The sequence below is a fragment of the Phytophthora cinnamomi genome (assembly GCF_018691715.1).
Source record: "Phytophthora cinnamomi strain GKB4 chromosome Unknown Contig80, whole genome shotgun sequence".
Classification (NCBI taxonomy): Eukaryota; Oomycota; class Peronosporomycetes; order Peronosporales; family Peronosporaceae; genus Phytophthora; species Phytophthora cinnamomi.
The window spans coordinates 367,475-392,673 of record NW_027151013.1 but is presented as its reverse complement, the minus strand read 5'-3'; the positions used below and the strand labels follow the sequence as shown (position 1 = coordinate 392,673).

Below are 25,199 nucleotides of genomic sequence, written 5' to 3'. Positions count from 1 at the left end.
AATGCCATGCAGCATCCCCGTCTGCCGAGTTTACTCGGAGTGGTGGCTCCCACTGTAAGTGGGGGGGGATCTACGACTGCAACACAGCAGTCGCAAAAAGCCGCTGACACTTGCACAATGTCAGCCGCGACAACAAGGACCAAGACAACCAGGTCTGCGCGGGGCGCAGACCTTGGCAGGAAGAACCAACGGTCAGCGCAGTGCGCTGACCCCCAGAACAAGGAAAACGAGTCTGTGCAGACCACAGACTCCACAAGGAACAAGGACCACGGGTCTGCGCAGGGCGCAGACACCGCGAAGAACCACGCAGAGGCCGGGCCTCTTGCGGAGAGCGAGCTGAACGAGTTCAGCTCGTATGCGATTGACTTTATCACCAAAAGACAAGCCGTAATTCGGTTTGTCCAGGACACGATTGCAGCTTCTGTGGATAAACAGAAGCTGAACGCCGATAATATTGGCAGGGGCAACACAAATGAATTCAACGTGAATTCATTGGTTTTGTTATCTACTCAAAACCTGCCCAAACATGCAGTTTCGGATTTCGGAGCAAGCAAGCTTGCTCCGCGCTTCATCGGGCCATTCACGGTGATGGCACGCCACGGTAACGCATACACGCTAGACATACCGTCTAGCATGCGGCTCCGCCCGACATTTTATGTCGGGCGGTTAAAGCCATACCTCCAGCACGAGCCAAGTGGCTCGTCTGACCCGAAGAGACAGACTCGACAGGGGAAACCCTCCTCTCCAGCGCGTAGTCGCGCTGGAGCAGTTAATACAGTCGGGCCTACAGCCCGACCGGCACGTTCAAGGCGGTCTGGGAGACCGCCAGAGCCGGGACACGAAGGAACAGAGCGGCAACCGCCACGCTCTGAATGTACTCCACGACCGTCACTTGGTCGTGGAGCAACACGAGATGAAGGTCAACACGGCGTTGACCATCGGAGCGTGTTTCCACCACCTCCGCCACCGCTGCAAGACGCACGCGGAGAAATTCGCTGGATCGTCCAGCGAATTGTTGATCATAGGAAAACAATCCGAGGTCCGGATTGTTTTCGCATTCGCTGGAGAGGTTTCCCTCCCCAACACGACACGTGGGAACCACGGAACGTCCTTATGGAAGACGTTCCGGACATGGTGAAGGAGTACGAAACCCAACACGCACTACCAGCAAGAAGGTAGTGCGAGCGCTGTAGTAATCTACAACGCCTGACGACTCGCGTGCTAGATAATTAGCACGGAGATCATTGAAGCTCTCAGGTATACATATAGTATACCTGTTGTGGTCGCGGTTGCTAATATGCACCGCCACCTGGACGGACAGTGCGCACGGCGCACTGACACCAGCCTCCACCGCAACAGCGTGGAGTTGCTAATACTTGCCACTTCGAGAAGGACTCGAAGTGCTTTGGCGCTTGCTTACCCGATCACGGTAAGCAACAGAAATTCGCTTAGAGATGTCGACGCATAGACGCGGTCGACATCGAAGAATCGTACACAGACACTGTGTTGTCTGTCCCCGTGGTAGCGGCGCACCTCGCGCTACCGCGCATTGTACACAGCAACAGAGAGTTTACACTCTGTTGCAATGGTGGTCTTCAACTTGATCGTGCTCATTGCAGATGAGCACGGAAACCCCCCAGCACAAATAATTGACAAGCAGTCAATATTAATTGACGTGTCGATACCGACACGTCTAACCTTAACGGGGGGATGGTGTAACGGGGTTACACACACAAGTGACAACAGTCACTTGTGCATGACAACGGTCACAAGTGACAACTGTCACTTGTGCATGGCAATTGCCGCTTATGGTTTAACAGATAAATATCTGTTAAAGGTTTTAGATACTTCCTCACATTGGTGTAAGACACACCAATGGATACATTGAAGTGGACCACCACAGTGAGTGGTCCACACATACCCAAAGATCCTATTGGTAGAAAGCAGCATCTTTCTACCAATCAGAGACATGCATATTAGCGGGGCTCTGACAGCCAGCCGCTGCCAACCCTTTCATAGATGATAAACAGTTTTTAGCAGATTTTAGAGGAAGATCAATTTACAAACAATACAGTTCTCAATTTACCTTAAACTAGCTACTTGGAGTCTTGTCTAAGTTAACTTATATTTGTGTATTCAAATATAATTAACCTAAGTAATTACTAAGTACTTACGCTTCCTCATACACGTTGCGCAACGTGTAAGCTAAAGTAGTGAGTCAAGTTAGACCCACTACAGACATCTTCAGCATCTGGCCCGAGCTCGTCATGAGCCCTTTCGGCGTGGTCGACAAAGGCACCGGGGATCCCCAGACTACAGGCAGGACGATCCACGATCTCTCATTCCCCGAGGCCGAGTCAGTGAACCAGTGTACCGACCTGGACAGCGTTCCCAAGGCCACGTTCGAACACTGCTCGCGCATCGCCAGAGAAATCACCCGTTGTAAACAAGCGAACCCCGACTGCAAGGTAAAGGTTATGGCTGGCGACGTGGCGGCCGCCAACCGAAACGCGTGCATCCACAGCGAGTCGGTCCACTTGTTTGGAGGCCACATTCCCGAGGACAACGCCATCGTCATCGACTTGTCGGCCGCTTTCGGGTGGTCAGGGTCGGCCGGCGTGTACAGCGTCCTTGGCGGAGCCGTCGCCTTCCTGCACGGCAGCAGCGCCGACCCTGAGCACCCGAAAGCGGCCGACAAGTCGATGACCACGTCAATGTGGCGGCCGACACCGGCACCCGCTGCGCCGACATCGAGCGCTCGCTCGCTTCGCGATGACGACCATCATGGGTCCGGCGGCCGTCAACGAGGACAAGTTTACACCGTGGCGCTCTCGCCAACAAGTCTTGGGTCTCATCTTCGACACCGCTGCGGGAATCGTCGCGATGCCAACAGCGAAGATAACGGAGGCGCGGCAACGCGTCAGATCTGCATTCCAGGCGTCCCGCCTCACTCGCGGCGAGTTCCGCTCACTCAGCGGATCACTGCGCCACGTCGCAACGTGCATCCGCCCGGCCCAGGCCTTCCTCCAACGGCTTCGGTCCGGGGAATCCCGTCTCCCCCGCCGCTCACGCGTCCAGGTTACCCCCTCCATGCGCGACGACCTCTCGTGGTGGTGGCGAATCCTCCACGACCCGGCTCTGAACGGGGTCCCCCTCGAGTACTTCGGAGAGCTCCCCGAACCCGACATCGTCGTGGCCACCGACGCTTCGGACGTGGGGCTCTGCGCGCTCGTCCCAGTGCACAAGCTCGTCCTAAGCTACCAGTTCTCCCCGCCCGAACACAACCAGATCGAGGCGTTCAAGCGCGGGGCCCCGAACGAATTTGACATCAACTACCGTGAACTCCTCGCCTGCGCGTTCGCGCTTCAAGCATGGGCCCCGGGGTGGCATGCCACTCGCCACCATCACCGGCCCCTCAACATCCACTTCCGCATCGACAACACGTCCGCCGTCGCCTGGCAAACAAAGATGGCATCGCGCAACTCCCGGGCCCAAGTCCTCATCCGGCTGATCAGCGCATGGGAACAACAATTCGGCCTCCGCATCTCGGCTTCCCACACTCCGGGGGCCGAGAACGAAGCTGCGGACGCCGGCTCCCGTCGCTGGGAGAACACCGCCTACGCCCGTCGATTCGACGACCTCACCCACGACTGGCACCACACGCAGCCGCTGGCGAGCATCGCGGACCTCGAGTCCACCTGGCTCAACGCCTCCGAGAGCATTCCGTCGCTGACTCGTCATTCAAGAAGTACGCCGGATCTTTCAATAAATGGAAGCAGTGGGCAGCCCGACGAGGCGTCCCGTGGCAGCTCAGCGTCCCGCTAGCTGGGAAGATCGCTCTGATCTCAGAGTTCGTCCTCGACTGCACCCACAGTGCCACCGGTCACCGTGAAGGCGTCCGGGCCGCTACCGCGAAATCGACCCTGTCCGGCATTCGACACTTCTTCGCGGCCGCTGGGCTTGACTTCCCGTCCGACCATCCACCGATTCGCATGCTCCTAAAAGGCGTGGACCGCCTCGACCCACCGCGCCGTCAAAAAGCCCCGGTTTCCGTTGCGCTGCTGGAGGAGTGCGCAAACGCGCTTGACCTCAACGACCCCGCCGACCAAGCTCCCTGGGGGTTCTGTGTCTGGCCTTCTTCTTCATGCTCCGCCGCTCCGAGATCGCAGCCACGACAAACACGGCGTTTAAGTGGTTCGCCCTCAAAGCGGCCGATGTCACCACCGTCGACGCGACTGGAACGCCCACGGTAAATCCGAAGAGGGCCACCGCTGTCTGCATTCGGCTAAGCGGCTCCAAGACCAACCAAAGTGGGGATCCCACCACGCGGATGCTCGCCCGCTCAGGACACCCAATACTGTGTCCAGTGCTCGGCGCCCTGTTACTCCTCCGCTCCAGACTCAACCTCCCCGCGTCGATCCCTGCAGCGGTATTCGTCGACAAGAACGGCACGCCCAGCTGCGTGATAGCGGCTCGCGTCGCGCGAGTCATCCGCCTGGGCGCCCGCACCGTCGGCGAGGATCCTACCCTATTCAGCACCCATTCACTGAGAGCAGGCGGCGCAACCAACTTGTACCGGGCTGGAGTGGACGCACTGACGATCCAATTCCACGGGCGTTGGGCCTCCGACGCATTCAAGCTCTACACGCGCCTGTGCCAAGAATCCGTCGCGAGCGTGGCGGAAAAGATGGTCAGCGGTCCGAGGGGAGCGACAACGCTAGCTTAGCGGCACGTATCTACCACCCTCTTCTGGTGGGGCTCAGCCCGGACATCTTGCCCGGGCTGCAGCGCGGTAGATACGGATCCGCTAATGTAACGTGATGTTGCCCCCAACCGTCTGTGCGTTGTTTAAGAGTGGGAAAACCCTTGTTCAACACGATGAGGTTAATCTTCTTCAGGAGAGATGTCCAATCGCGATTTGGCTCATCTCTCCCGAGCGCATGAGGTTCTTGGCGATAGTTTTGTTCATTCACCGAGTTTCTCGGTCTCTCTCGGGCCCACATACAAGACCAAGTCAAAAATGCCGCGTCGGGCATCCGGCTGTACGACGACGTGTTTCAACTGTGTGTGGGACTGACCAACTTGCACGTCTCTCATTGTCCTCTTCGGCGCGAAAATGGAGATTGGTACAGACGGTCGCAAAACAAGCTCATTGAACTCGGCATCAAGCTCAAACAAAAGCGTCGACTGGCTCAGGAGAAATACAGGGCTAGGTGTCCGAGTTGCTCGAGATAGCGGGGATGCTTGGATTGGACTTGATATTGTCTTTAGCTGAAAAGATCGAGAATCACGGGAAAAGGAGTAGTTACCCCCGAATTGATTGTTCCTTCACAGACGCGTCTGTCGCCCATGTGCTATACCATTTTATACAAAGTCCAACATGCAATTTGGTGAAGATTTGATATTTGGCTGATTGCAAACTAACTAGTTAACCGACCTAATCAATTCGGGGGTAACTACTCCTTTTCCCGTGATTCTCGATCTTTTCAGCTAAAGACAATATCAAGTCTAATCCAAGCATCCCCGCTATCTCGAGCAACTCGGACACCTAGCCCTGTACTTCTCCTGAGCCAGTCGACGCTTTTGTTTGAGCTTGATGCCGAGTTCAATGAGCTTGTTTTGCGACCGTCTGTACCAATCTCCATTTTCGCGCCGAAGAGGACAATGAGAGACGTGCAAGTTGGTCAGTCCCACACACAGTTGAAACACGTCGTCGTACAGCCGGATGCCCGACGCGGCATTTTTGACTTGGTCTTGTATGTGGGCCCGAGAGAGACCGAGAAACTCGGTGAATGAACAAAACTATCGCCAAGAACCTCATGCGCTCGGTGTAGTGGGTCTAACTTGACTCACTACTTTAGCTTACACGTTGCGCAACGTGTATGAGGAAGCGTAAGTACTTAGTAATTACTTAGGTTAATTATATTTGAATACACAAATATAAGTTAACTTAGACAAGACTCCAAGTAGTTAGTTTAAGGTAAAATTAGAACTGTATTGTTTGTAAATTGATCTTCCTCTAAAATCTGCTAAAAACTGTTTATCATCTATGAAAGGGTTGGCAGCGGCTGGCTGTCAGAGCCCCGCTAATATGCATGTCTCTGATTGGTAGAAAGATGCTGCTTTCTACCAATAGGATCTTTTGGGTATGTGTGGACCACTCACTGTGGTGGTCCACTTCAATGTATCCATCGGTGTGTCTTACACCAATGTGAGGAAGTATCCAAAACGTTTAACAGATAACCTATCTGTTAAATTCACAAGTGGCTTGCAGCCACTTGTACGTGTAACCCCGTTACACCATCCCCCCCTTCAGGTTAGACGCGCGGGGTCCCCGCACGTCAATCTTTGGAATTGACCATTCGTCAATTCTCCGCGTTTGGAGAAAATCCGCGCTCATTCAACGATGAGCGCGCCTCAGAAGAAGTCCGCAAAGTCGATGGGGAGTCATCTCTCCATCGACGACTACTCGAACGCCAGAAGGCGAAGTACGGTGACGTCGTCGACTTCGACGACGACGATGAAGACATGGAGGGCGAGGAGGACTCGCCCTCAAAGCGTAAAGACTCAGTGTCGAGCGAATCGCTCGACCCTCACGCCAAGAACGTTCGCCCGCGTGAAGGGGACGAATCGGACGCTTCGAGTTCGAAGCGTTCGCGTAGTGAGAGTGATACCCCACTCGCTTCAGCTGGGGCTCTCAGTACTCCGCGCGCTGCTGCTGCAGCGCGTGATGTTAAAGCTCAAGGCTCTCCGCGCGCTGCGCCTGCAGCGCGCGATCCATGGATGCCGTCCGCGTCCGAGATCGCGGACCGATTTGGGAACTCGGTACCTCCGAATGAGGTGCCGCTGTACGTATGCAGCGCCATCAAAGATGACGCTGTGGCTGCCGAGCTGCACTTTGATGCGGAAACGCATCAAAGGCGCGATACATAGGACGCTGTCATGAGCTCCGATGGTTTCAAAGCAAGAAGACCTCTTCTCGCAGCAAAGTGCCCGAATGGCAGGCACTTTGTCAAGCTGGAACGCCTTTGTTGAGAACTTCAACAAGAGGCCGAGTGCTTACCGTGATCGGATTAAGCAAGCGCGTGATCGCTTCGAGACGTACTCGAAGCGTGGAAAGCTGGAGCAACTTCATGTTGCTGCTGAGGAGGCAAATGTGCCGTGCGCTGTGCCCGAGGGCTTTCAGTGCACGAAGTGCTTTCCAGGCGCGGTCCGCTTGAGCGACCGCGACCTGAACGGGTACACGTCGTTCCGTGTGCCCGAGAGTCTCAAAGAGCTCCGTGCTAAGTTCTTAGCACGTGAGGGTTCGGGCGCTAGCGATGATCGCAGCGCTCGTGTTACTTCCGCTGCGCCAGCGCGTACTGCTCTTCGTACGCCCTCACCATTTCCGGAACGTCCTCCAGCAAGATGTTCCGCGGCTCCCATGTATCTCGATGGGGAGGAAATCCTCTCCAACGAATACGAAAACGAGCCCCTTGAGGGTTCGTTTTCGGGATACTATGGTCAACAATCCGCTCAACAATCCAGCGGGTTGAGCCGCGGGCGTCACGGATCGACGGTGGCGGGGGTGGAACACGCCCCGGGTATGATCAGCCCCGGGCTGATCAGTATGCGCCTCTCCACGACCGGGTGACCGCCGTGGAGCGTCTGCAGGGTGCTGAGTTCGCCGCCCTGAAACAGGAGCTGGCGAACCAGAAGGCTTCAAGTCGCGGCGGTCTCGCAGACCGCCTCGAATATCCAGGTCGAGCTGGGGACCCAGATGAAGGGTTGCTCCAGCGCGTCCGCGCGCTGGAGGAGAGGTTGCTCGTCGCCGAGGCCAAGTCCTCCGCTTCTGCCTCGGCTCCTGCCGAGGCTTCGGGTCAGCCGAGCTAGATGGCTCGTGCTGCCGGTATTGCTTCAGCCGTCCGACGTAAAAGGTCGGATGGAGGCGCATGCTAGACGGTATGTCTAGCGTGTATGCGTTGCCGTGCCGTGCCAACACAGTGAACGGCCCGATGAAGCGCGGAGCAAGCTTGCTTGCTCCGAAATCCGAAACTGCATGTCTAGGCAGGTTTTGTGTAGCTAACAAAACTAATGAACCAACTTTAAATTCATTTGTGTTGCCTCTGCCCGCATTGTCTGCGTTCAGCTTCTGTTGATCAACAGAAGCTGCTATTGTGTCTTGGACAAACCGAATCACGGCTTGTCTTTTGGTGATGAAACTGATTGCATCCGAGCTGAAGTCATTCAGCTCGCTCTCCGCTAGAGGCCCGGCCTCTGCGTGGTTCTTTGCGGTGTCTGCGCCCTGCGCAGACCCGTGGTCGTTGGCCATGTTGTTGGGGGAGTCTGCGCCCTGCGCAGACATGTGGTTTGTCCATTGTTGCAGCTGACACTGTGCAAGTGTCAGCGGTTTTCTGCGGCTGCTGTATTGCAGTCGTAGATCCTCCCCCACTTAAAGTGGGAGCCATCACTCCGAGTAAACTCGGTAGACGTGGATGCCGCATGGCATTCACGTAGAACGGTGTATGCCCTGTCGAGGCATGCACTGAGTTGTTGATGGCAAACTCTGCCATCGGTAAGCACTCGCTCCAGTAGTGGAACGAGTGAGCGTAGCTCTTCAACATATCGACGAGCACGCGATTCACGCGCTCGGTTTGACCGTCCGTCTGCGGATGATCCGCAGTCGACATGGAAAGCTGGCTCCCAAGAAGTGTAAACACTTCTTGCCACAGGTGCGCTGTGAAGCGCGGGTCTCTGTCCGACACGATGTCGGTCGGCATGCCATGGTGTTTGAACACCATGTCGACGAGCAGACGGGCCGTCTGCTTCGCGGTCACCTCTGCTGGCACCGCAGCAAGATGTACCATCTTGCTGAAACGGTCTACAAAGACCACAACACCGGTGTTCCCTCCGCTGTCCGGGGAAGACCAAAGATGAAGTCCAAAGACATGGACTTCCAACACTCCGACGGAGTCGGTAGTGATTACAGTGGAGCCTGCGCGAATGGCGCAGGCTTTACGCGTTAGCATACCTCGCAAGCACGGATGTACTTGCGCACCCACTTATACTGGTGGTGCCAGTAGAAGTCGCGCGTGAGAAGGACGTAAGTCTTCTCACGTCCGAGATGTCCCGCAGTCGGGGCATCATGATACTCGTACATGATCCTGAGTCGCAGGTCATGGTCATTTGGCACGACAACGCGATCCGCGTTGTCGTCGACTGCGTTGTAGAGTAGCAGTCCGTCGTGCACACGAAAGCGGTGTGCACGCGCTCGAAGGTGCTTGGGCAGCTTCTGACGGGACTTGTCAGAAGGCGCTGTGCCATAGGCCAGCAAGAGCTTCGCGTCCGCGTCGTGCGCGTACGCGGCCTTCACATCATCCAACAGAGATGATGTGGGTTTGCTCGATCGCATGGCGTCAATGGCATTGACGTCAACAGCTTCTGCATAGTCCGGCCGACGTGATAACGCGTCGGCCACCACGTTCAATCTTCCGGGTTTGTATTCGACCCGGAAGTTATACTCCGCAAAGAATGAGAGCCATCTCGCCATTCTTTGTGAAATGTGTGGCGACTTCACTGCGGTGCGCAGTGAAGCATGGTCGGTGTAGACCACAAATGGTCTACTCCCAAGCAAGTACACTCGGAACTTTGCGAGTGCATACTTCATGGCAAGGAGTTCCTTGTCATGCACCGGATAGTTGCGCTCAGCTGGCTTCAGCTGACGCGATTGGTAGTAGACGACACGATCACGGCCCTCGTGATCGTGCTGCATCAACGCGCATCCGATCGCGAAATCGTATGCGTCACACACTACGTGAAATGGGCGATCTTGGTCAGCCACTGCCAAGATCGGCGCCTCAGTCAAGCCCCGCTTGACTGCATCGAATGCCTTTTGGCAATCGGGTGTCCAATTCCACACAGCTTCTTTCTTAAGAAGTTGTGATAGCGGGCGGATCTTGCCCGCATAATCCTCCACGTACTTGCACAAGTACGTGGCCAAGCCAAGGAACTGCCTCAGTTCCTTGACACTCGAAGGCGTTGGCCATTCGTTAACCACTCTGACCTTTTCGGGGTCAGGGCGAACACCATTCTTCCCTACGAGACACCCGAGGACGGGTATCTCGCTCGCCCCGAAGATACACTTCTTCAGGTTCGCGTAGAGCTTATGCTTTCGCATAAGCTCAAGTAGCTTCCGGAGATGCACCCTGTGCATCTCTACGTCGAAGTCTTCCCGTCCACAGCCCGGCTGTGGATGAATACATCATCGAAGTAGCTCGGTGCGAAGTCGCGCACCGAGCGCAACAAGTGCGTCACGCACCTGTTGAAAGTCGCAGGGGCATTCTTAAGCCCCTGTGGCATTACTAGCCATTCCCAGAGCATGCCGCTTGGCGTGCTCACTGCCGTGAGAGGGACATCGCTCTCACGCATTAGGATTTGATAAAATCCATCTCGCAAGTCGAGAGCACTGTAAACGGTGCTCCCGGCCATCGAATCGATGATAACATCTTTTCGTGGTATCGGCGTCTGCGCCGGTACCGTCGCATCGTTCAGCTTGTTGTAGGCATGAACGATGCGCCATCCGCCCTGTGGCTTCTTGACACAGAACGTCGGAGCACTGTGCGGGGACTTTGATTCCCGCACTTGTCCTGTTTTTACGACGACTTTCAAAGAAGTCGTCGATCGCTTTCACTTGCTCTCGCGGCAGTGGCCACTGCCGCGTGACACAGTACTTTGTGCCCGGCACGAGATCAATCTCGTGCTGAATGCCCTTATCCTGCGGAAGTTCCTCAGGAATGTCTTCCGGGAGTACGTCTTTGTACTCCCTCAACAATTCGTAATAGGGACTCGACTTCAGCGAGTCCCAACCTTGTTCCTCGAAGCGCTCTCGCTTCGTCTTCGCACTGAGAGTGTCTTTACTCTCAGTGGTACTTCCCATGAAGAGCTGCCTCAGCTCTTCGCTCTCGCTCGCCGTTCTTTCGCTGTCCGAAAGAACGCAGACTTGCTCGATGCGTCCATCGTGCAAGTCGCGCGTGAAGCGATTCCAGCTCATGGCTGGAAGCGAAGTCAACTCCGACGCCGTCGTCGGAGGACTAGCGAGTTCCATGCCACGATACTGGAATCCAGTATCGGTGCGCGTCAAGACGCTTAGCGTCTTGACATTCGGCGTCACCGGCGCAGTCTGCCCAGCAGACTGCTCTTGTTGCGTCTCGGTCCCGGACCGAGACTTGCGCAGCGTTTTCCGCTTGCGCCGTCTTCTTGTTGTGCGGAGCCCGGCTCCGCACAGTTGTTCTTCTTGTCCAGGCCCGGCCGTGGACAGTCGTTCGCCGGCGGACCCTGTCCGCGGGCGCGCGGTATCAAGCCCGGCTTGACCGCATTTTCCTTCGTGCAGCCCGGCTGCACGGTAATGTCCTTCGCCGGCAGACCCTGTCTGCGGGCGCGCGATATCAAGCCCGGCTTGATCGCATGGCGCTTCGTCGTGCAGCCCGGCTGCACGACAGCATGAAATTGCGTCAGTGCGGTACGTTTGCAACCGTCCGCACTGTTTGCAGCGTCAACTCCCGGAGTTGACACGCCTTCGTCACCTCGACGCCATTCATTGGCGGAGCCCCTCATGACTGAGGGTGCGTCGGCTCCCGGAGCCGACGCGTCGTTGTCGACCTGACCGCTTCGGGTCAGGGACTGTCCCTTACACGCTTGAACGTGGGTGTTGGTTCCCGGAACCAACACATCTTTTTCTTCTGACGTCGGCAGCATTGCCGACGTGGGTCTCACTTGTGCGCGCCCTCGCGCACTTCTTGGGCACTCCGGGACAGCAGCATAAAGCGCTGTCTCGACTGGTGAGCCGCGCGCACCAGCAGGTGCGCGCGCTGCGGTAACAGGGCCATCGCTCTCTGTTCCGCTGTCGCGTCCGAAGCGCACGAGCGTGCGCTTCTTCCAGTCTATCACCGGATCATGCCGTGCAAGCCACGGCATGCCCATTACTACGTCGAACTTATCGTCCAGGTCCAGGACGATAAAGTGTTCGACAAACACTCGTTGTTTGTACGAGAAGCGCACGTTCACGACGCGCTTCTCGGTCTTCACGATGGCACCTGTTGCCAGTCGTACCTCCAGAAGACTTCGAGGTGTATCTACCTCCTCGAAGTCAAGTCTCGACAGGCTTCGTAGTCGAACAAAGTTGTTCGACGCGCCTGAGTCTACCAATGCTCGAAGAGAGTCACTCGCTCTCTTCGAGTAAACCTCAAGATGACTAGGTTCGGCCTGTCATCTTGTTTCTTACAGTGAGAGCTGGTCTCAATGGGGCTGCAGTCCTCAGTGTCGCGTGCCCGATATCGGCACGCGCGACTGCATTACCAGTAGGGCGCCCCGCGCCTACTGGATGTTCGCGTTTTTGTTGGTCCGCGGCGATGCCTAGCATCGCCACGACGGCCACCTCCAAGGGGGCATAGGAGCTGTGCACTCCCGTGCAAAGTGACCGATCCTTCCGCAACGGAAGCATCGCACGTTACCTCCCTGCTGCTGGTAACCAGCAGTTGTTGCGCTCGAGAGGTCCATTGGTTCCGGACCTCCCGTCCTCGCTACCGGGCGTGGTTGCGGCCTCGGCACGTTCACATGCAGTTTAGCCTGCCGCAGGCTAAACTCTTCTTGCATGGCAAGAGTGATCGCAGCTTCGAGAGTACTAGGGTACTCTCGGAAGAGATAGGTCTTCACAGGCCCATCTCTAAGTCCTTTCATGAACGTGACGACCTTGGTCGCCTCGTCAATCGGGTTAGTCACGATATTTGATACCAAATATCGTGCGCGCTGCGCGTAAGCATGGACATCATGCTTACCCTGCTGAAGGTCGAGGAACTCCGCCCTCGACCGGAACTCATTTTGCGGGGGCTCAAACGCTTGTTTGAGCTCCTCTTTGAACACTTCGTACGTGCTGAAGCACGTAGGATCGGAGAGTCGGCGTCCATACGCCCAACTCCTTGCGCGTCCGCCAAGGCAGGACATGGCGAACGCGACCTTCGACAGCGGGTCGACGATGCGTCGAGCCGCTATGGCTGTGTCGAGTTCGACAAGCCATCGGAGGAGAGGCTCGCCCTCTCTTCCCACGTAATTGCTTACGCTCAACTTTAATGGTTGAGCACGCGGTGTCGTCCCTGACGACGCCGTCACTGAGGAAGCAGCGTCACGCTGCTCCTTCATGATGAACCCCAGAGCAACACCATGTTGCTCCGTCGGCGATAGCGTACGCAGCATTGTAGCTATCGCCGCTTCTCCAATGACTGTTGACAGTCGTTGGAGGCCTCCACTCTGGGTCAGACAGGTGGGGGCAGTCAGCGCGTGCAACATGCGTTGCAGGCGTGTTGGAGCTCTCCATGGGCACCTCCGTGCTCATGTGGTTCTCGGCTCCGCGTTCGTACACCGCGTACGAACGTCAAGCAGTCGGTCGTTGGACGGACTACAAAGTGCTACCAGGTGTAGTGGGTCTAACTTGACTCACTACTTTAGCTTACACGTTGCGCAACGTGTATGAGGAAGCGTAAGTACTTAGTAATTACTTAGGTTAATTATATTTGAATACACAAATATAAGTTAACTTAGACAAGACTCCAAGTAGTTAGTTTAAGGTAAAATTAGAACTGTATTGTTTGTAAATTGATCTTCCTCTAAAATCTGCTAAAAACTGTTTATCATCTATGAAAGGGTTGGCAGCGGCTGGCTGTCAGAGCCCCGCTAATATGCATGTCTCTGATTGGTAGAAAGATGCTGCTTTCTACCAATAGGATCTTTTGGGTATGTGTGGACCACTCACTGTGGTGGTCCACTTCAATGTATCCATCGGTGTGTCTTACACCAATGTGAGGAAGTATCCAAAACGTTTAACAGATAACCTATCACAAGTGGCTTGCAGCCACTTGTACGTGTAACCCCGTTACACTCGGGATAGATGAGCTAAATCGCGATTGGACATCTCTCCCGAAGAAGATTAACCTCATCGTGTTGAACTAGGGTTTTCCCGTTAGAGAGAGTGCCTTGACATCTGTCAGGACTTCCAGCGGGATCTTGTTCAGACCCCCCGGGTTATCCCGGTTATGCCAATTTTACAGTCAACTCGACAAGAGGTCTATTGTTCCTTCACAGACGCGTCTGTCGCCTGTGTGCTATACCATTTTATACAAAGTCCAACATGCAATTTGGTGAAGATTTGATATTTGGCTGATTGCAAACTAACTAGTTAACCGACCTAATGTTGTTGTATACGTGACTGTAGCAAAGCCGCTCATGGCCGCGCTTGCTACTGTAGCGCTACAATCTGAGGATGACAGCAGCAAAGAAAGCTCCCGAATCGTTTATGACGTTGACTCGAACACGGACAGCTTAAGTATTCGGACTATTCCACCCAAGCAAAACTTTCAATACACGTCGTCTATGAAAACGTTTTTCGTACACGTGCAACAACCTAATCGATAGCAAGCGATTTTGATCAAGGCATTTATCATGCCTTTGATGGTACCGGAATACGTTAGTGGGCAATGGATCGTGGAGCAATAAGGTAGCTCATGCTACCTCCTAACTATTTATTTTCAGTTTTTTTGTAGAACACTATGATATAAAATCGATCCTAATACAGTATCTATAATACATACTCCAAAGTATTTTTAAGCCTCATCCACGAGAATAATATAGCCACATATATAATAATTTATATTTTTTAATATAGGCAACATATTCGCAATCGAGCTCGAAGGTCTAAAGAGATCGAATATTAAAGCTATCAATCAAATGGCGGGCGAGTCGGGAAGTGAAAATGGATTGACATGATCATGGCTCCGGGCAAAACGAGAAAATGTTGACTGGTGGTTGCATTTGCTGTCACTGGATTGACTGCATCCTAAGCTGATCAAAGACTACAGAAGGCAATGGGCGGCTGGCGTCGTCTTTGCTGCTGCTAGCAGCTCATGCTGCCGCTGTCTTGATGTCTCGCACGAATGGCCTGGGCAGCAGACCCACGTGGCGTGCCGAGACCCTTGCGTTGCGCTGGTGCCATGGTTTTAAGAGATGGAACATGGCTCCCTTGCTCCGAATCAGAGTTATCCTCTTCGCCACTGCGGAAGAACGCAACGAGGTCGGCAAAGAGGTCAAAGCTCACCTTAGAACAGAAAGCCCAGTTAGCTATTGCCCGATGCCAACGACCCCGTTATGTACACAGCAGGCTAGCTCGTACATTGAACGGATAGGGAACTTTGAACCGCACGAGCGCCTCTGTAACTTCGTTTGCAGTCACACCGATGCCTAAAACGTTGACTACGCCGAGCCGCGCTACACAACAAACACGGTTGCACAAGCAGGTGAGCAGCCCTCAGCCATGAAGCAGCACTCGACAGCGCACATACTTTGCGCGATGGACAGCAATCCTCTCCCTTCTGTGTCGGCCTGCGAAAATGCCGACCAAAGCAGTTCCATAGGGTCATCCACCTCCACAGTCTCGCCGACGTCGTCGTCGCTCATGTCTGAGCCAAACTGCCCGAATTCGTCATCCGACTCGTCTTCATCTTCACCCTCGCCGCCCAATGCCTCTTCCCCCTCTTGAACCGTTTCCATTCGCAAGCCAGGATTCAAATCCTGTCCATTCTTGGCTTTCATCTCGCGTGCCTTCTGCCGAGCCATTTTCTTCCGCGCTCGAGTCGCCTTGTAAGCAGCTAAAACTTTCTTCTGCATCGCTAGTTCTTGTGCGATCACCTCGCGTTGCCGGGGATCAACAACCTTGTAGCATTCCTTGTCCGCCTCACGCTCCTTTTGCCATTGTTCCCACCTGGCCCAGCCCGCGTGCATCTCAGTCAGCTCTGCTGCAGATAGCGGCTGAATTTGTTGCACACGCCTCACCGTTGTAAAATGCTGCTGTGGAGATGTGTCCTTCATCTCAGCGAAGTAATTCGGAAGATACTTGCCTACAGTCGCTACTGGTCGTTGAAGCTCCATCATTTCTTCGTGGAGTTTCGCATCATTATAAAGGGGCTGTGGATGTCGCGGGCCACCCAATTGTCGTAGAAAGACATGGCTTCGCGTCGTCGATGACCCGCTGTCCACTATATCGCCCACTTGATTTTCTGATGCTGCGCCCTCAATATACTCCGTGATGTCTTGCGGTCTTAAAATCTCAACGCCCGTTCCATCTCCATTGAGGACGAACATGTGGGGAGGAATTGGCTCATTAATGACAGCTTTCGCCGGAATAGTATCCACTTCGTATCGAGCGGCTTCTGTGTCACTCACTACGCCTGCAAGGTCAACAGCAATAGTAGGACCTTCTTCCTCATCTGTTTCATTAAAGTCCACGTAAAATTGGTTTTGCTCACCGTCACAGAGCTGGAAATGCCCTCGGTGGAAGTCGAAGTAATAGACACCGTTGTGGCTCGTCACATCCCTATCGTCGTCATCTTTGGCGTCTGCGCCGTCTGGATCAACCACTGGCCCCGAGCTGTATTCCACTCTTCCACTGTCCTTTGCTACGATAACTTGCCCAGTAGGTTTTCGAGTTACGACTCGGCCATTCACTTGCGCTGTAACTTTTGTGTTATAACTGATCTCGACGTGCGTTCCGTCGTAAACTTCGACAACGCTGCGCACGCGGAGGCCACCCTTCGTGACTGCAACACGTTCCCCTGCTGCGTGGTGCTGAGCCGTCACGTTTACTTCCACATCAATGCAAACATCGGCAAAGCCCCGCTTTGTTACAAGTACGTGCGTGTTACCAGCATTCAGATACATCCTTGTGCCATCCACATGATACGTCACACGGGCACCGCTCGTCAAGGTCACGATTATTACGCCGTTCGGACGTCGTTCGACTAACGCGTTCGTCTCAGGATCCACTGTAAGCGTCGTAGCTAGTGGTGGTGACATTTCAGTGTTGTTACTGGGACGTTTTCGAGATTTGTGTCGGTGCTTTTTGCAATCTTGTACCACGCGAATGATACCGTTTGCTAGCATGACTTCTTTTCGTCCACACTGAAGCACCCGTAGTACACTCCCCTTCCCGTAAATTACACGATAGGCTTCGCTTTCCTCGCCGTGTTGCGTTTCAGTCGTTGCTGCTGCGTTGGGGACACTGTTGGTTTTAGCGAGAGAGACGTTCTGTGTAATTTGGGAATACCGCTGAATGATGGAGCCGTCAGAGCAAGCAGACACGATCAAACCAGTAGGAAATGAGTTCGTCGCTGCGACAGTAGAAAACTTGTCGGGCTTTTTTGGTAGCCTCCTTTTTCCCTCGGTAATGTGCAGTATAGATTCATCTTGGAATGATGCGACGAAATGAATATTATCCGATGAAGGTGAAGATTCCCCGGGATTTTGTTCTGTGAGCACCCTGCGGTTTCCCCCATTTGTATGCATATCCGAGCGTAACCCAAACGTTTCACTGACAACAGTATGCATGAAGTGATTAGCGATAACCTAAAGCAACTTAAAGGGACACATGCACGCACCCGTGGAGGTAAACGGTGAGCCATATTAATCCTCGAGGGGTTTGGCACAGTCTCACCACGCTGTGGTCGGCAGGATACATTGACCAACTTCGCGTCGCCACCATCTCGAGCTGTCCAGCGGACAATGGTACACATGCTGCTGCTGCAGCTTCAGTACGTGGAGTGAGGTATTCATTGGAAACGAGTTTCTCATTTTTCCAATCTTTGAACGCTGGTCGATGGCGCACGTGATCCCGAGCGACCCATGATGTCATTTGCATTCGCCCAGGTGCAGTTTTTGGGAGACATGCCAGCAAGAGTGAGTCCGTGGGTGCATAGTAACTTGAATATATGTCCGACGTATTTTGCTGGATAACCGATACAATTCGTTGCGGAAGAATGGCACGTGACAAATATTCCATAAATGCACGAGACTGCAATTTCCCCCTCCACGAGTTTCCCAATACCTCTTCGATTTGCAAAAGTTGTCGTGTTAAATGAACCATCCAGCAGCTGAAGCGACCTGACTCGTAGAAAGTTGCAAGCTCCGTGTTGCGTACACAACGCCCCGGCTCAGGCAGCTGTGGCGTCCGAGGCATAGCCTTCCGCCCTTGGTTGCCTACACCCGGAAGATCGCTTCGTCTCCATATAGCCCTTTCAATATCATCAAGGCGACGCCCGATGGCAAGGAAGCATGGGTCTCCCTCCGCCTGAAGTGTTTCGTGATATAGGCGAGCGCTGGCAAGTCGACAACCAACCAAGTCACCATACTCGATGAACTCCTCGAAGTCTGACGAATCAGTTTGGTCCCGGCTGCAAGAAGATTTTGACGAATGCATCGGAGGTGACGAGGCAGCAGCTGCCACAGCTTCGATGGCAGCATATAGCACTGTACTGACAGCAATACTGCCGGGAAACACGCCATCCAGGATAGATTCATACTTTTTGTAGAGAAGAACACCACTGTCATCATTAATTGAAGTTGGAATTGCACAAAATTTTGTATATCCAACCCAGGTTTTGAACGCAAATTTCTGAGCTGCCATCGTCTCCACAGTGCTGATAACCTCTCTCTCAAGCTCTTCCGGTGGCTTGACGCCCGCCGCTTCCACACTGCAGCTTACATTCGTGAAAGTAAAGTCACTCCACTCGATCCCACCCACTTGAGCAGACTCATAGAACACCTTCACGGCGGCATTTGCTGTCTGAAACACGGTTGTCTCCATAACTGACACTCTCGAGCCTACTTCTTCCGCTTTTATTATGGACCCCACTCGGCTCCGTGGCGCACTTGTCGAGCTGCTTCGGTTTCGACCGCGTGCTGCAGAAGGGTCTGCCAGCAGCACGACCCCGTCAATAAGCGGCAGGAGCGGCAACTTTTCCGGGCCGTCGGTCGCTTGCGATGCACAACCTACTTCCCCCAGTCTTAGCAGTGCAGTTATCTCGGCCAGAGACGTAGGGTAGTCCACCAGCAGGTACACCCGCGTTGGCGGGTGAGCAGGATCCTCCTCGCTTTCCTCAGAGCTGTGAATCTCCCTGTCCGCAACAAGAGGCTGCAGCGGTTCGCCTGCTCCTCCTCCTCCTTCGGCCGCACTCGGGTCTGTCTGGTGGTAGGCGAGGAACTCGCGCTTGTCGCGGCCCACGAGCCGCTGGAAGGCCAGCGCCAGCAGCGCCGGCGTCACGGCGACCGCCTTCACGTCCTCCCTCTCCTCCGCCGCGTCTGCGTCTCCCGCTGCATCCCCGTCGGCGGCTTCCTGCAGCGCCTTCTTCTCCTCGCGCCGCTTGGTCTCCGCCTCCTCGGCGTGCGTCGCGCGCACCAGCTCCTCCAGCTGCGGCCGCCCCACGACGCGGTACGAGCAGCTCCGTTGCCAGCTCGAGAGCGCCGCGTCCGCGCGCAGCCTGGCCAGCAGCTCCCTCTTGGCGGCCAGCTCCTCGTCCGCCGTGCCGCTGGCCACCGCCACCGCGTGGAAGCTCCAGCTGCCCATGCGTTGGTTGAAGTGCCAATGTCCCCTGTCCCTCTGTCCCGCTAGCAGCGTCCCACATTCACTCCTTCCCAATACAAAATACAAGTGTCAGGTTGAACTTGCGACACCTCGGACTCGGACAGCGGCCGATCGCGAGCCACTCTTGATCCTTCAGCGGCCATGCGACTCGCGCAACTGCTGCTCGCCTCGTGCGCGGTGGCGACGGCGACAGCGACAGCGACGGCTCCGTGCGACGAGCGGAGGCTGGAGCGAGACGCTGTGGTGGTGCTGGCGGCGCACGTGGACGTGGAGCTGGGGGGTGTCGGGGCCGGCAAGCGCGACGTCGTGGGCTTCCAGTACCTGGTACTGATCACACCAGGCCAGACCTCGCAGCCACTGCAGCCCCAAATGCTAACGCGCCTCCTATGCGTGAACTTTAATAGAAACCGGCGGACGCTCTGCTGGCAGCGCAAGCTCTCGCGCACGAGGACTTCGACCAGGCCGCAGCGCAGGTCCAGCGCATCCTGCAGTACCAAAAGCCCGACGGACTGCTGCCACACTTGGTCTACGGCCCGTCCGTGCCGTCGGACTGGCACTGGATACCCAGCAACCGCACCTTCCATCCAGGCCCGGCATTCTGGCAGACTGCAGCGCTGGCGGACCAGCAACAGGAAGAGCAGGAGGCGCCGTCCTCGCCGCTGAACACCTCGACGATCTCAGCTCCGCCCGTGGCTGCTGATGTGGCGTGGGAGATCTTCCGCTTGGCGCCGTACGACTCTGTGCTGGGGGTCAGGACGACTGCAGTGCAGTTCTTGTGTCGCGTCTACGAGCCGCTGAAGAAGTTGCAAAAGCACCTGTTCTTTACACGCCGCGGCCCCGCCCCAAGCAGCTTGCTGGCTGCTCGTGTAAGTGCATGCTTATCCCTAAAGCCGCGGAATGGGCGATCTCTGACGCCTCCTCATGCTTGACTTTTGCGATACAGCATCCTTGGGAGACGTTTTCGTCGCTATCACCGCACTGGAAAGCCTTTCTTGCCGAGCTGAAGAATGCACCTGACTATGAGACGGTCATTAGCTCAATCCCCAAGGAAGCCCGTACACGCTTTGCAGACGGAGCACGCAGTATATTATTAGCGGAAGACGCGGTGGAAAATTTGTACGAGCCAATGATATATCTTGCAGCGCAGCAGCGCAGTGGAGGAAGCAGCGATATCTACACTCGAGAATCAACTGTATTTGACTCCATCACTGAGGCCGGCAATAGTGCGGCTGCTCAATTCGGAGTGGAGGATGTGGAGTTCAATGCACTTGCGCTGCGATCTTCGTTGGGCCTAGTCAATATTGGCCGGGTACTCCTGGAGCACTCGTCCGTATGTACGGGGTTTGCACTTACTCAAAAGGAGCTTTTGCATGATATGGAGGAGCTGCAGTCAATGGCCAAAGGGCTAGAGGGAGCCCTCATCGGAAACAACAACACACAAGGTCTCTGGAACGCCTCCAGTAATTTTTTCGCTGACTCGAGCAGAGTGTCAAAAACCTCAGTTCACTCCTTGCGGGGATTTCTACCTGGTTATGCTGCGGAGCTGGACGACGACAAAAAGATGCTCTCGATGAAGCATTTTCTGTCGGAGCCGGGTTCGTTCTCTTTCTTTTGCACTCAGTTTCCGGCTTCATTTTTTGCCTGCTCTGGGGGCGATTCGTTGGGTGGCCATAGCACGTGGATTCTCTACAACTATTTCTTGCAGCGAGGGTTTGCTCGGGTAAGTCTCCTCTTTGCGGTTCGCGCAGAATTACTTACTCTACGCTAATAACTTGTGGCTGCTAGAACAAGTTCCCAGGTTTGGCCGACTACGTTCGCAACAAAACAAGAGACTTGGTATGTGAGGCGACAGTGCCTGCTCGAACGTCGTACACTTGGTTTCCATTCTCGCTGGCAACAGTAGAGCCCACGCCTGCAGCTTTAGCGCTAGCTTATGATTCGCGCAGCGCGACCCCGGTCGACATCTTTGACGACAGTTATTTGGGGTCTTCGCTGGCAGCTGCCGTCTTGCTCAATGTTTTGCTGCCAGCAGGTATGGTAACTAAAATCAAGCTGGACCATGGAATTCCCATTGCTAACGCTTTGTTGATGCTATGTTATCAACAGTGACCCCACCACCTAGCCCAGACACACCGCCCATTGACCATCGTATTCTCTCTGTAATCATGTGCGTTGAGTTAGTTGTTGCATTCGGCGTCGCCATGAGCTGTTTCCTGTTCTCGGTGTATTTTGTGGCGAATCGACCGCGAGAAACAAGACTATCACCAGCATCCGCAGACCGCCGACGATCTTCTGCTGGAACTGGAGGGAAAAAGCCCCGTGACAAGTTTGAGCGCGACATGGAAGATCGTAGCGCCAGCGGCTCATCGTGGGCAGACAGATACTCGGAGTCTTCGTTCAGTGACTACTCGCCACCCTCCGGGCAATCACCTTATGAGTTGGAGGAGTCGTTAATTTCGGAGGAGGACGAGCACTACGGTTCTTTTGATGAAGCCAAGCAGGAGGAAAGTCCATCCAATTCGGCATGGAAAGCTGCGAAAAGCGCTCTTGCTGCCATTAGTCCCTGGTGATAATGATGCCAAACAACAGGTAGCGACAATTGTCTTCGTAAGCACATTCGTACAATGGTGAGTGATCCCACATCAGTGTTTTTTCGAACCTACAATGCCTACAGCAAGTCCTTTTTCCATTTCGCGACAAGTTGCGTGGCAGCCTTGGCCACAGAGGGTGTAGCGTGCTTGCGAAGCTTGTTAATAGTGCGTCCGACGCCCGTGCTCTTGAGAATATCAACAGTAAGTATCATATCTGCAAGTGTACTCAGCACATGTGTGGCCAGCGCCGCCGATACGTTCTTCACATTGCCGTTTTGATCCAATAGGCCTTGCAGAAACGCTACACGAGTCGCCACGTCTTCATTTTCGGACGGAGCAGCTGCCGTCGCCGCCGCCACCTCAGGATCGGCATCGCTTGAGCTATGTGGTACGGGCGACGTACTATTCGATACTTCAGTAGGTGCATCCTGAATCCAGCAACAAAATAAAGAGTAAGCATCTAACTTTGCTGATTCCATATAGCACTAGTACCATATCACTCACATCAGCCATGTCAATATCTGCTGCATTCAGGTGAAGCTCCAGAATTGGTGTGGCCTCTGGGAAGGCGGGGGCGAACCCCACTCGGTGGGGCTCGCACAGCGCCCATAGCGCTTGAATTGTTGAAAAATACCGCTGAGTGGCGTCCGCCTCTGTCGATTCAGACATCCAAGACCCATCGTCGCGTTGAGTTAGCAATAGGAAAGCCAAGCCTCGGCGCATTTGCACGAGATTACTCGATCCTTCAAAGCAGCGCAATGCCTGCACACAAGAATGTTGCTACGTTAGCGATTCAGGTACAGTGGTCACGTGCATGTGATACTTACTCTTAGCGTTTCACCTAGCATTGCCACATCTTGTTGCGCGAGGTGGTAAACAACGTGGTGGCGGAGGAAAAAGTACTCGTGAGGAAGAAGATCCTATCGAGATAAACAAGAGGGCGTTAGTAACAGAGTTTTTAGTGCTCTGTGTTGACACAGCAGCATTTCGGGCATAGAGAAACATCTCGCACGCGTACCGTCTCGCAGCGTAGCTTTCCATGGTTCGTAAGTACAAACACTAGCGTTGTAACCAAGTGGACCTGGTCTTCGTACTCGCGAGGAGAAAGATCGCCGGGGCCCTTGTACGGGTACACCGTCAAAAGGTGCTGCAGCAGCTGCGGCAAGGTGAATCCGATGGAGATCCCGAGGGCGCGCGAGTGGAGCCACAAGACCAGCGCACTTGTCAGTCGCTCGTATATCGAGGCGTCGCTCTTGTCGTCCGCTGGTGGGGGTCCCTCCGCAGGGTTCCAGCCAAGAAGCTCCTATGCAGTGGTAGCATCGTAAAGAAAAGAAATGCAGTTAGCGTTGGCGTCGTGTTCGTCGGCAGCACATCTGTCCGTCACCTTGGGGCCGTAGACAGCCGGCGAGCGGTCACAGAAGTCCAGCAGCTCGACGCGCCTCGAGTGGGAGACACCGAGGCGCTCCACCAGGTAGACGGCGGTGATGGCGTTGGCGAGCTGCGTGGGCGTGGGGACGGTGCCGACCGCCCAGTCCGCGTGGCGGTCCTCCTTGAGCCAGCGCGCGCCGATGAGCCTGGCGTAGAGCGTCGCCAGCCTCAGCACCTCGCCCTCCTCCACCGCCTGCAGGTCGTAGAGCGACTGCATGGCGTGCAGGCCCCAGGCCGGGAAGCCCTCGGCCTCGCGCAGCAGCTGGTAGACGCGGTGGAGGCCCTTGACCATGGCCTCGCGCCGCAGGGCCATCTTCCAGGGCTCCGGGGCCGCGCGCTTGGCCACCTTCTTGGCCTTGAGCTTGCGCAGCTCCTGGTGCATGAGGCGCTTGAGCACGTCCTTGTGGTTCGTGAGGCTTACGTGCACCTCCTTCTCCACGGCCTGGCGCACGAGCTTCGTGGTGAGCTTGGCCACGTCGTGGGCCGCGATGACGCCCGCGATGGCCGCCGAGATCTTGGCCTCCAGCTCCTTGGAGATCGAGCGCGGGTTCACGATGAGCGACGAGCCCGTGGACGTCATCTTGGTGTACATGCCGCCCGCCATGGCTGCCGGTCGTGGAAAAGATGGCTGAAGGGATACGTGCCATGTAGTACCCTGGTTATGTAAGGGCCGGAGTAACCGGGGTACGGAGCTCGACCAATGGCCGTCGAGATCGCCAATTACATACTTCCGCCAAGTGCGCGCGTGTGTGGCTCTCTAGACCTGCTCTCCGCCCCACGTGCCTAACTACACCGAGTACAAGATGCTGGCCCGCGCCCTCCGAACGTCTGCGCTGTCGCGCGCCGCGAGCCGCCGCTTCATCGGCGGGTTCGCCGCCGAGGCGTCCGCGCCCACCGTGGTGGAAAAAGTGTGCGTGCTGCTGTGTTTGGTCTGCTGCAGGCGCTGACGTTAACGCTGACGCTCGCGTTCTGGTGGTCTTGTCGGCCTTGTCCGTCTCGTCGGCCTTGCAGGGTGAACGTGGTGCTCGTGGACTACGAGGGCAACCGCCACGTGGTCAAGGGCCGCGCCGGCCAGACGCTGCGCCAGGCCTGCGAGATGAACAACGTGGGCTTCGTCAAGGACGACTCGATGGGCGGCGGCGGCGTGTTCGACGCCCCGCGCGCCGACTTCTACACCGAGTCGCTCTTCGGCGAGGGCGCCACGTCCCCGCAGTCGCACGTCGTGGTGTCCAACGAGTGGATCGCCAAGCTGCCGCCCGCCAACTCGAAGGAGCGCCACATCATCGACACGTACGTCCCGGCCGAGGACCGCTCCGTCAAGTAAGTTCTGCTGCTCTGCTGCTGCGTCTGCTGCCCGTCCACTTAGTGCCAACGATCGCTGACTTGTGTCTCTGCTGCTGCTGGCAGCTCGCGTCTGGGCACGGAGATCGTGCTGCAGAAGGAGCTGGACGGCCTGGTGGTGGCTGTGCCCGAGGCGCCGCCCGTCGAGACCTACGACTACGACCACGAGTACGACGAGGACGATTACGAGTCGTACGACGACGAGCACCAGCAGGCGTAAGGTTGCCTCTCTGTAGGAGGTGGAGCACGCTACTTACGCGAGCGAGCCGCAGGACCGGACAGACGCATCTGAACTACCTGGACCTGAGGCAAGCCAGCGAGTATCAAGCTCACCGCCATAACTAACAAGAAAAAAAGAATGCAAGGTAAAGACGCTTCCGACTCGCTGTGCAGCTAACCCT

General features: G+C 55.4%; 6 protein-coding genes across 6 annotated transcripts; 3 read left to right on the top strand and 3 right to left on the bottom strand.

Annotated features, from left to right (window-relative positions):
• Positions 1-2,772: 2,772 nt before the first annotated feature.
• Positions 2,773-3,825, top strand: IUM83_16178 (uncharacterized protein; the record flags this gene model as incomplete). The annotated part of the gene is made up of 1 exon (XM_067941041.1): positions 2,773-3,825. One exon carries the CDS (start codon positions 2,773-2,775, stop codon positions 3,823-3,825), a length of 1,053 nt encoding a protein of 350 aa, XP_067785412.1.
• Positions 3,826-14,920: 11,095 nt separating this feature from the next.
• On the bottom strand, positions 14,921-15,804 carry IUM83_16177 (Rhamnolipids biosynthesis 3-oxoacyl- reductase; the record flags this gene model as incomplete). Its single annotated transcript, XM_067941040.1, has 3 exons — positions 14,921-15,121; positions 15,197-15,291; positions 15,366-15,804. 3 exons carry the CDS (start codon positions 15,802-15,804, stop codon positions 14,921-14,923), a joined length of 735 nt encoding a protein of 244 aa, XP_067785450.1.
• Positions 15,805-18,696: 2,892 nt separating this feature from the next.
• Positions 18,697-19,420, bottom strand: IUM83_16176 (Hepatocyte growth factor-regulated tyrosine kinase substrate; the record flags this gene model as incomplete). Its single annotated transcript, XM_067941039.1, has 2 exons — positions 18,697-18,768; positions 18,851-19,420. The coding sequence occupies 2 exons, from the start codon at positions 19,418-19,420 to the stop codon at positions 18,697-18,699; spliced, it is 642 nt and encodes a 213-aa protein (XP_067785479.1).
• A 159-nt stretch (positions 19,421-19,579) lies between these two features.
• IUM83_16175 (RxLR-like protein) lies at positions 19,580-21,560 on the top strand (the record flags this gene model as incomplete). The annotated part of the gene is made up of 7 exons (XM_067941038.1): positions 19,580-19,762; positions 19,843-20,304; positions 20,382-20,880; positions 20,941-21,033; positions 21,113-21,158; positions 21,224-21,274; positions 21,545-21,560. 7 exons carry the CDS (start codon positions 19,580-19,582, stop codon positions 21,558-21,560), a joined length of 1,350 nt encoding a protein of 449 aa, XP_067785449.1.
• Positions 21,561-22,106: 546 nt separating this feature from the next.
• Positions 22,107-24,061, bottom strand: IUM83_16174 (Transcription factor IIS, N-terminal; the record flags this gene model as incomplete). The annotated part of the gene is made up of 6 exons (XM_067941037.1): positions 22,107-22,457; positions 22,534-22,682; positions 22,767-22,791; positions 22,857-22,949; positions 23,048-23,332; positions 23,414-24,061. 6 exons carry the CDS (start codon positions 24,059-24,061, stop codon positions 22,107-22,109), a joined length of 1,551 nt encoding a protein of 516 aa, XP_067785418.1.
• A 199-nt stretch (positions 24,062-24,260) lies between these two features.
• Positions 24,261-25,018, top strand: IUM83_16173 (uncharacterized protein; the record flags this gene model as incomplete). The annotated part of the gene is made up of 3 exons (XM_067941036.1): positions 24,261-24,367; positions 24,469-24,777; positions 24,865-25,018. The coding sequence occupies 3 exons, from the start codon at positions 24,261-24,263 to the stop codon at positions 25,016-25,018; spliced, it is 570 nt and encodes a 189-aa protein (XP_067785447.1).
• Positions 25,019-25,199: the final 181 nt, after the last annotated feature.